General features: G+C 39.7%; 2 protein-coding genes across 3 annotated transcripts in view; one reads left to right on the top strand and one right to left on the bottom strand.

Moving 5' to 3' along the window:
• The window catches only part of LOC106806062 (prefoldin subunit 3-like), a gene marked incomplete at its 5' end in the record, with an annotated part of 29,699 nt that extends 22,596 nt beyond the window's left edge, over window positions 1–7,103 (bottom strand). The window contains 3 exon segments of the mRNA XM_014807903.1: window positions 6,530–6,628; window positions 6,785–6,851; window positions 6,979–7,103. Coding sequence (XP_014663389.1) covers window positions 6,530–6,628; window positions 6,785–6,851; window positions 6,979–7,103 — 291 coding nt within the window.
• Window positions 1–10,964, top strand: part of LOC106806061 (cullin-5-like) — a 37,832-nt gene that overhangs the window by 11,646 nt on the left and 15,222 nt on the right. For both annotated transcript variants that reach the window (XM_014807902.1, XM_014807900.1), the window contains exons 2-10: window positions 2,202–2,311; window positions 3,038–3,140; window positions 3,503–3,688; window positions 3,936–4,077; window positions 4,451–4,600; window positions 4,826–4,902; window positions 5,145–5,238; window positions 5,556–5,686; window positions 10,306–10,413. In XM_014807902.1, coding sequence (XP_014663388.1) covers window positions 2,241–2,311; window positions 3,038–3,140; window positions 3,503–3,688; window positions 3,936–4,077; window positions 4,451–4,600; window positions 4,826–4,902; window positions 5,145–5,238; window positions 5,556–5,686; window positions 10,306–10,413 — 1,062 coding nt within the window. In that variant the 5' untranslated portion in view covers window positions 2,202–2,240. The remainder of the gene's footprint in view (window positions 1–2,201; window positions 2,312–3,037; window positions 3,141–3,502; window positions 3,689–3,935; window positions 4,078–4,450; window positions 4,601–4,825; window positions 4,903–5,144; window positions 5,239–5,555; window positions 5,687–10,305; window positions 10,414–10,964) is intronic.

The raw sequence follows: 10,964 nt of genomic DNA, 5'->3' as shown, positions 1-10,964 counted from the left end.
GAACGATATTCATTTTAGGGCAAATTTATCCATATTATAACTGAAACTATATGTCGTTTATAAGATATTACAATCCTTTTGCTTTTAAATGAATAAATAAGAAATACCCTCGGTCTGTAGCCCTTCGCTGGAAAGTGCTTTTGCGCAACTTCTTAGATCGTGCGCTTTGAGTGGCGCCACCGTCGTTGTAATCAAACTGTAGTCGTTTGTTTTAAAACATTTTTTTTAAATATTTCTAATGGTGATTGAACCATGAAGCTTTTTATGTAGCGCAATTATAACCTAAATTAGCTAAAAATAAGCCTAGAACCTAGAGGCTACTGTTCCTTTAATATGCTACACAGGCACCGTCGCTCTCATCCCATAACCTCAGGCCACAATTAAAAAAATCTTTGTTTGCCCTCACCCGACCCAGGCTGAAAAGTTTGGGTAGGTAGGTAGGCCCCTAAGCTTTTTTTCTTTTTTAGGAGGGTCTAATTCAGCATGGTGTCTACATACTCGGGTGTGCTTGTGACGTTGTGTGGAGATACCTTTTAGTTTTATGTTGAATGTTTGTTTTGCTTGGTACAGGCACTTTGAGCATTTCAATAAAATATAATATTATAGGCAGTGGCTACGGGTACGGTAGCTGTATCTTAATGTCTCGAGGCTACGGGTACGGGAGTCCATTCGCTTTCATACTTAACGAGACAAAGATGGCGGCGATGGCGCCAGATTTCGAAATAACGCCTTGGGGAAATAAATTCACGATTTGAGAGTTTAGATGAGCTAGAACCCTAAACCTATCCCTAACCATAAACCTAACCCTAACCCTAATCCTAATTCTAACCCTAACCATAAACCTAACCCTAACCCTAACCCTAACGCCAAAAAGGGGCTACAATGACCGATGGCTAATGTACTTCCAGCCACTGCGAATATTATAATGCTAAATAAATACGAAATCTATTTACTACCAAAGTCTTAATGTTTCTATACTCTCTTTCACCTACTCTTCAACCGCTGCACACTGACACATAAATATATAGCAGGTAGCAGGGCTCGAATTAACCGACGACACCGACGGCAATTGCCGTCGGTGCCCCTATCAATCGCCGTACTGCCCCTGAAAATCCAACCCGACCGACGGCAGTCACCTGCCTTGCCCTTTTCTGTAATTGCCGTCGGTGCCTCTGGCTAGACTGGTTCGCGACCGCACTGTTTGTCGCAGAGCGTGTACATTGTCTAGCAAAGCGGGAGGCCGGATTCCAGTCTACCCTTCGACAAAAACAATAACCGTAAACGTGGCTTGCTGCCAACCGCTGCCAGTAGACGATCGATAAATCGTGCGCCTGTGTATGCACGTGGTAGAACACGAATATTTAAATGCTGCACGTGGACTCGGCCCGCACGCGATTTAAAGCGCAGAAAACGACGCTCGCGCAAGAATGGCCAGCTGTGATGTGTATGGTGTGTAGCTTGCTAAGTGCAGTAGATTTAGAGAAATTTTAGTAGAATTCATACGATGGCACAAAGTTTTTCATAATAATGGTCTGGGTCTGGGCTAGTGAAAGTTAGGTCAGGGCTAGTGGTTTTCCTCAGTTACTAGCCCGATGGTCTAGTGAAAGTTAGGTCAGGGCTAGTGGTTTTCCTCAGTTACTAGCCCGATGGTCTAGTGAAATAAAAAGTTAACGTTGAACCCTGTTACTGTACTTCCATTAGCAGAGGTTGATGTATTAATTTGTTATGAGTTTTCCTTTATTTTACAAAAGTGCCTTGGTGCCCTTCTCAAATTGTGAGAGTTGCCTTGATGCATTTTAAAATTGCCTCGGTGCCCATCCATTTTAGAGAAAATTCAAGGCAATTTCTCACATGCCCCCAGAAAATTGCCTTGCCCCTCTCGTCACTTAATTCGAGGCCTGGCAGGTAGGAAAGTGTGCTGCCAAAATTTGCTTGACGCTCGCTTGATTTCACACGAATACAACACAAATATTCAACCATTTTACTCCATCTTTGTTTCTATTTGAAGGGCAGTGTTCACTTGTTATAAATACATACTGTCTGTGTTCGTAACCAAGCTGTGTCACGCGAACAGTCGTGCACACACAAATGTGAACGCGTCAGCAATATGTCATTCTGCATTTTGCTGAGATTTGCAAGAAAATATCGTGCGAATATACCCAGATATTATTACCTTGTGTAACGATAATTAAATTTTGTAGAAAAAGGACGAATGGCAGTTCGAGGAAAAATGGCCAAAGATGAGACCATGTGTGTTAAAGCTGTTGAGACAAGACTCTGTGAGCAGATCAGAATGGCAAGAGTTGTTTATGTAAGTATCAAGTTGACGTGCATGTAGTGTTGTTGTTTCTAGACTTCTCTGTGTTCAATACAGGGAATGAGAAGTACTGTGTATCTGTGTGCAGCTAACCAGATGAGGTGAAGATCTCATTCACTAGTTAGCCCTAGAGCAGCACACCAGGTCGATCATTTTACAGACACTGAGGGTGGTCACTGCCAGAGTGTTTTATATCCTCGGTGGTTATTCGTCATTCCTATTACTGGGAACGGGTCCGATATTCTACATGGTCGTCCGAGTTGCAAGTAATTCACAGTCCCAAATGTGGTTAGCATGATTTTTACACCTTGAGAAAATTCACTCCCCTGGGTGAGGTTTAAACATTTAAACTCACAAGCTTCGATGTGAAAGGTGGACCTGTTAATCTCTATGACATTGAGCTCTCAGTGTGCTGAATCTCATGTGATGCACTGATTTGGGATGTGGAAAACAGCACTGCATACAGAGGAAATGTGTAATGCGTAAATGGTGTCAGGTCCATTTAAAATAATTGGTAGGTAAGGATAACCTATTACCATCCATTTTCTTCATATTCTGGGAGCAGTACCTGTGTATGTGGAGAAGCTTGCTTTCCTGCCATATCTTACTATACTCTGGTATATTCAACCTGGTAAGCTAACGTTTTCTGTATGATGAAGCATGGTTACCTAAACATGATTAAATGCAAATTTATTTGATTTATTATTTTACCCTTATAAGGAATGTCCACTTGGTTTGTTTGTGGGACGACCGAAATGGACCTCCAAGAGTTCACGAAGCACTACGTACGGATATACTAGACTTCATAGAACAAGCTCAGAAGGTATTACTCATCACTCACTATTCATAAGCTGAGAGGACGAATAAATGGAAGAAATATTTGCTTAAATATGGCCGAGTAACGTTGCAGATAATCTACGTAGTTTTAAATAATCAATATGGGCGAAAATGACACATTTCCATCTACGTTATATAATAGCAGAATCCCAATTAGTAGACCAATTAGTCTACACAAAATCCATCTACATTCTATTGCACATTAAGCACTTGCTTGTAACTGACTTGAAAAATCACTTTATACTTGTTTTGATGTTGCTGTCACACATCATATCATAGTAGAGTGTTTTAAACATCAATTCTGATATGTCATTTCGGATTGGTGTCTTGTTTTCTCGACGCACACAGAGAGTGCTCGATCACCAAGAAGATTCTGCGCTCCTGAAGGCTTACATCGCTGAGTGGAAGAAATTCTTCACTCAGTGCACATATCTACCATTGCCCTTTGGCCAACTGGAGACAACACTCACCAACAAGGCATCTCCCAGTTCACAATCGAAGAAAAATCAAAACGACGAAAGCATAGTTAGAAAGGTCAGACTCGGTGATCGTAATGCAAGTGTATATCTTTCAAACGTCAAAATATATGAAGATAATATATGTGTGCGTGTATCTATTTGTAGATTGAGTGATTGTTTTAGAATGATGTTCAAGGTTACCATGAATGCAAGAAACTGCAAATATTCTCATGTAGAAGAGCAACACAAGTGTATTACTCTATTTTCACATGAAGTCGTGATATCTTAAAAATCATATGATGTTCTTACACACATGCTTGCAGCTTATGCTTGACAGTTGGAATGAGAGTATCTTCTCTGCAATCAAGCAAAGATTGCAAGATAGTGCAATGAAATTAGTGCATGCTGAAAGGAACGGGGAGGCCTTTGACAGCCAGCTTGTTATAGGGGTGAGAGAATCTTACGGTAAGTGTGCTGACGAACTATGCCTGTTCATGCCGACACACAGATTCGTACTGGTGCTCATTATAATGGTAAAATTGTAGCATACAGAATTTTTCTAAATTGAAAGTTTCCACACTAACATTCCTGTAATGTTTCTCCCAAGCAAAGTATCAAAACGTACAACTTGAAAGCGGAGAGCAATTTTTTGATTAAATTTGTTGTGATTACATATGTTGTAATTATTAAAGATTATAACTCCATATTACAATGTACTCTTTTTAGTTGATTTTTACATTTAAATTTGTACTAATATTTTAATGCCTGAATTAGATGAGTTGCTAAACACATTTCAAGCCTAACAATAAACTAACTTAAAAAGTATTTGTTCTTCCAGTGAATCTTTGTTCAGACCCAGAAGATAAGCTAAAAATTTACAAGGAGAACTTTGAGAAATCGTATATGGATGCAACAGAGGCATTCTATAAGGCTAAGGCACCTTTATACCTTCAAGCTAATGGAGTTCAGAACTACATGCGATGGGCTGGTACTTTATTTATCATACCTTACGTAGTCACGTTCTGTGCAAAAGGTTCGTTGCTGAACATTATCAGAATCTAGAATCTTTCACTGTATGTGCCTGCCAGAAACAGTGTATCTTGTCAGACTTACATACTTCCATGTCGTATTGGTTGATGTTGTCATCGCTCGATTGTCAACTTTGTTATGATGGCGGTGCCATCTATAGACAAAGTCATTGTATTTTATATAGACTTGGCACTGAAGGAGGAAGAGCAGAGGGCAATGAAATATTTGGAAACACGACCGGGATGTACGTCTGTTGCTGCGGTAATACTGTTAATTTTACTTGTTTTATTATTAGCATGTTAACCATGATAAGGGAAACATACCAAGGTAATTTAGCAAAACTAAAAATATTAGAAAGTTTACTAATGTCGGTAAGACAAAGCAATCGTCGATCCACTGTTTAAACCACAACATTAGCATAAGACTTAGAGATATTTGGACACATATTTGCCATCACATTAGGTGCATACTTGTGTTATCGTATATTTGTGTCTTCATTACAGTTGACAGAGTGTTGTGTCAACGTACTTGTGACAGAATTCAAAGAGCAGATCCTAGCAGAGTGTGCAGAGATGATTAAAGGGAATGAAACTGACAGTAAGTGACATTTACTGGCTAAAAACCAAAGATTTTTTCAGAAAGTATGTTTAAACATGTATACAGGTTAACTCCAATAGTTTACATAAGTGGTAAGAACGTGGTATTTCACATCGATTCTGTATTACGTACAAGTTGAAAATATGTTTACTGGATTCTCTTAATCGGATGACAAGGTTTTTCTCACTAACATGACTAAGGCCATATCAAGCTAATGCAACAGAAATATAGCGACACCTCCAATAACAGTGTCATAGGTTGTCATACACTTGCAATTAGCATGGCCGAACCTTTAACTTTTTCCCATGTTATTTCAGGATTACAGCTAATGTTTAAGCTAATGGATAGGGTACCAGATGGGATCGCACCCATGCTGAAGGACCTCGAAGAACACATTGTCAGCCAGGGACTGGCTGATATGAACTCCGCAGCAGAATTCATAACCTCAGTATGTGAAAATGACATTTGCATTAGGCCTTAAAAAAAGACGTTTGTTTCCGCTAACCCGACCGACTCCATTTTAAACCGGGGTGTCTAAACTTTTTATTGTGATTGGCCAAAAAATATTGTATTAAAAATTTTTTTTTTTAATTACAAAATCCCAACGTGATATCGATCGGTTAATGCATTGATTTGACTTTGAAGTCATATGGACTGTTATAAGTATAAAACAAGTATTGTTAGAATAAAATATTTAAAAAAATTTGATTAAAAAAAGCCGGCCTACCATGTCCAATTTTGTTCAGCTCGTTAGTGGAAACAAAACAAAAATTTTTGTTAGGCCATAAAGCAATGCACATTAACTTTATGGACTAAAAGCAAATGTGAATGACGTGATGCTTGCTTTTTTAGCTCATCTGACATAGTCAGATGCAGCTTGTAGAATCGCATGATCGTCCGTCCGTCCGTCCGTCCGAGCGTCCGTCCGTCAACAGTTGGGCACAAATCTTAACCGCTCGACGTACGGTCAAGATATTCGGGACGTGGGGGGGTAATCCGAAAACGATAATAAAACGGGAAAAGTTTATTAATTCGACTAATACTGCAGCATGGTTTCAGCATTTTACCCTTGTACGCTCTCCTTCTTTATCTGCTCTTGATAGCATGCATTTGCAACTCACTAGCTTGGTGATAATCGGGACGTTTCTGCATTTAAAAGAATGTTTGTATATTTTCAAATGAACTAACCAGTGCTCTTTTCAACTCTTATACTTACTTAGTATAAGTGATTGGCCATACCACAAACAGGTTTGCTATACTACATACATAATATGTGCTATCATACACTTACTCCTAGCCACAAGCATACTCTATCTGTAGGTGGGACATCTGCTTGACAGTAGAGCTGGTCGGCAAGTAGAAATCTTGTACTAAGCGACTCTTCTGATTCCTTGAGGAAACGATAGAATGAAATGGAATATACTCACACAAATACGTGTTCTTTCCACAAATACATATTTGTTGTCTACTTTTGTGGAGATTGTCTTGACCAGTAATAAAGGGATCATTCGCTCAAACTCTCACTATAACCCACGTCAAAAATTACCTTTTTCTTCTTGACATGCCGCAAGATATCTAGAGTTTGTTTTATGTCGGGTACTTGCTGCTTCAACCTGTAGGAGAAAAATATAATTTAGCCACTGCACCCATAAATGTCTTACGCTTCACAGTTTCAATATACTTTCACAGAATTGGCATAACAGAAGCATACACTGTAACATATTTAACATATGTATATACCTCTTCTTTTTCTGCATTAGATTAACCTCCATAAACTTGTATTTCTTGTGTTGTTCATCCAACTTTTGAAGTGCAATATCTGCCGTCTCATTCTCAGGCTGCTTCATGTACATATCAACATCATCCTAAGAAAAACAATATTTCATAATAACATTCAAATGAAGGTGTGGCCTGCAACTTGTTCTTGCTATTGGTTGTTATTATAGAAGTAAATTTAAATGCTGCCTGAAACTATCTATCCAACTGCAATGTAACAGTAGTGCAAATAAATGACTGGCTTATCAACGGCCTAAATTTGCGGTATTGCGAGGCACTGTGCAGGGTTCTCCCCAGGATGAAATTCAAACAGGGGCGATTGGGAGTTCAGACTACATGGCGATGCGGCTTGCGTACTTTTATTTATCATACCTTTTACGTAGTCACGTTTCTGTGCCAAAAGGTTCGTTGCTGGAAACATTATCAGAATCTAGAATCTTTCACTGTATGCTGCCTGCCAAGAAACAGTGTATGCTTTGTCAGAGACTTACCATGCCTTCCACTGTCGTATATGGTTTGATAGTTTTGTCAATCGCTCGATTGTGCAACATTTGTTATGATGGCGGTGGCCATCTATAGACAAATCATTGTATTTTTATAGACTTGGCACCTGAAGGAGGAAGAGCAGGCAGGGCATATGAAAATATTTGGAAACACGCACGGAGTGTAACGTCTGTTTGCTGGCGTAATTACTGCTTTATTTTAACTTGTTTTATTATTTAAGCATGTTCAACCTATGATAAGGGAAACATATCCAAGGTAATCTTAGCAAACACTAAAAATTTAGACAAGTCTTACTATCTGTCGCGTAAGGACAAAGCAATCGTGATCCCACTGTTTAACCCACAACATTAGCATAAGACTTAAGAGATATTTGGACACATTATTTGCATCACATTAGGTGCATACCTTGTGTTATTCGTATATTTGTGTCTTCCATCTTACAGTTGAACAGGTGTTCCAGTGTCAACGTACTTGTGACCAGAATTCCAAAGAGCGCCAATCCTAAGCAGAGTGGTGCCCCAGAGATGATTAAAGGGAATGAAACTGACAGGGATAAGTGACATTGTACTGGCTAAAAACCAAAGATTATTTTCAGAAAAGTATGTTTACAACATTGTATACAGAGTTAACTGCCATATAGTTTTACCAGTAAGTTGGTAAGCAAACGTGCGGTATTTCACATGCGATTCTTGTATTACGCTACAAGTGAAAATATGTTTACTGCGATTCTCTTAATCGGATGACAAGTTTTTCTTCACTAACATGGACTAGGGCCATATCAAGCTTAATGCAACAGAAAATAGCGACACCTCCTAATAACAGTGTCATAGTCGTTTGTTCATACACTTGCAATTAAGCATGGCCGACCTTTAAACTTTTTCCCCATGTTATTTCAGGATTACAGCTTAATGTTTTAGCTAATGGATTAGGGTACCAGATGGGATGTCGCGACACCTATGCTGGAAGACCTCGAAAGAACACATTAGTCAGCCAGGGACTGGCTGATATGACTTCCGGCAAGCAAATTCGATAACCTCAGTATGTGAAAATGACATTTGCATTAGGCCTTAAAAAAGCACGTTTGTTTCCTGCTAACGGGCACCGACCGTCCTCCTTTACCGGGGTGTCTTAAACTTTTTATTGTGATTGGCCAAAAAATACTTGCTATTAAAAAAAATTTTTTTTTAATTACAAAATCGCCCAACGCTGATATCGATCGTTAATGCATTGATTGACTTTGAAAGTCATATGGACTGTTATAAGTATAACAAGTATTGTCTAAGAATAAAATATTTAAAAAAATTTGATTAAAAAAAAAGCCGGCCTACCATGTCCAATTCTTGTTTCAGCCTCGTTAGTGGAAAACAAAACAAAAATTTTGTTTAGGCCATAAAGGCAATGCCACTTAACTTACTGGACTAAAAGCAAATGTGACAATGACGTGATTGCTTGCTTTTTTTAAGCTCATCTGCACATAGTCAGATGCAGCTTGTAGAATCCCGCATGATCGTCCGTCGTCGTCCGTCCGAGCGTCCGTCCGCGTCAACAGTTGGCGCACAAATCTTAACCGCTCGACGTACGGTCAAGATATTCGGGACGTGGGGGGTAATCCCGAAAACGAGTTGGATCGTCGCAACGCACTGCAGCGCTCAAAAGCTCTCAAAGGTCAAGAGGTGTAAAAAGAAGGGGGAACATTCACTCCTTAACTTAAGGTATAGGGACGGAAATGCAAGAATTGCGGCACAAATTAACAACGGCTCGACCCTAGGCTGTGATAGTCGGTGTAGCATCACTCAATGGTAGAAAGCCATCATGTGCGAAATTGGAGGTCACAAGGTCAATGGCACAGGGCAGATGTTTAGACATTTCTGAGGACATGGTGTGACGAGCGATTGGAAAACTTTTTTGTTTCAGCGGTTGACCTAGCATTTTTATGGCTTTATTGAAAGGACCATGAAATGTGCTTCCACTGACGTGCGAAGCATGTAAGTGTCTGATAACCTTTGACCCCTCAAGAGGAGGGATTTAAACATGGATTTGTTAACTGTTACTGTGTTAGAAAGAATTGGACTGCTGGGTTGCCTAGTAGAATCTATACATGCCTGGGATGTACTGAGGCTACAATGTCACACTGAAATTTCAAAGGCTAAATTTGCTTGAAGAAGGTTTATGCTCCTTAAATCGTATAATTTCTTATGGCATTCTGTACTGTCAGTATGATTACATGTAACGTATGCCACTGCAGTGGCTACTGCCAGTGCATGTGTTGGTGATATGTACTGTGTAGTTTTTGCCTGCGTTAATTGGTTTACAGGTGGCAGCTCTCTATTGCAATTTGCAGCCTGTAGGCTTTGCGTAGGTAAAATGGATGAGTGCTTACCTACTCTGTTTTGCAAATAGTTGTTGCTACTACGTACGATGAGAGCTTCCATCCTATTATCTGAAGACAACTTAAACGTACGCCGCCATCTCGTGGCAACTTTCATAACGATCCCAACGAACATTCCTTTGAGAAGGTTCCTGATACCATCCCTTGTGCATTCCACTGTTTAGGCGTGTATGTGAACACATTTGGGACATAACAGGGTTTACTAGAATCTCACCACGTCCAACCACAGAGGTCACCGCAGTAGACGTTAGATGAGCGCTGTCGCTCCGCGGCACTTGTTTAACTATTTCGAACTGGGGTTACTTTATTATCAGTTGTGAGAATACGAGATTCAATTGCCAATGATATATCTTGCAACTTCACATTCGTTACAACAGTGGTATTTCTTTGCTTTATAGGATTCGGAGAAATATGTAGAACAGCTACTTGACCTATTCACAAGGTTTAGTCAATTGGCGAGTGATGCTTTTAGCGATGATCCCAGGTTTCTTACGTCGAGAGACAAGGTAAAATCTTGCAATGTGTGTGTGTGTGTGTGTGTGTGTGTGTGTGTGTGTGTGTGTGTGCACGTGTGTGCGTGCGCGTGTGTGTGCATGCGCGTGCACGTGCACGTGTGTGTGCATGCATGTATGCGCATTTTAAACCGGGGGTGTCTAACTTTTTATTGTGATTGGCCAAAAAATATTGTATTAAAAAAATTTTTTTTTAATTAAAAAATCCCAACGTGATATCGATCGGTTAATGCATTGATTTGACTTTGAAGTCATATGGACTGTTATAAGTATAAAACAAGTATTGTTAGAATAAAATATTTTAAAAAATTTGATTAAAAAAAGCCGGCCTACCATGTCCAATTTTGTTCAGCTCGTTAGTGGAAACAAAAAAAATTGCACAAGGTTTAGTCAATTGACGAATGATGCTTTTAGCGATGATCCCAGGTTTCTTACGTCGAGAGACAAGGTAAATCTTGCAATGTGTGTGTGGTGTGTGTGTGTGTGGTGTGGTTGTGTGCACGTGTGTGCGTGCGCGTGTGTGTTGCATGCCTGCACGTGCCACA

The sequence above is a fragment of the Priapulus caudatus genome, unplaced genomic scaffold, assembly GCF_000485595.1.
Source record: "Priapulus caudatus unplaced genomic scaffold, Priapulus_caudatus-5.0.1 Scaffold139, whole genome shotgun sequence".
NCBI classification, from domain to species: Eukaryota; Metazoa; Priapulida; class Priapulimorpha; order Priapulimorphida; family Priapulidae; genus Priapulus; species Priapulus caudatus.
Note: the sequence above shows the minus strand (reverse complement) of the source record. Positions and strands in the feature narration are given on the sequence as shown.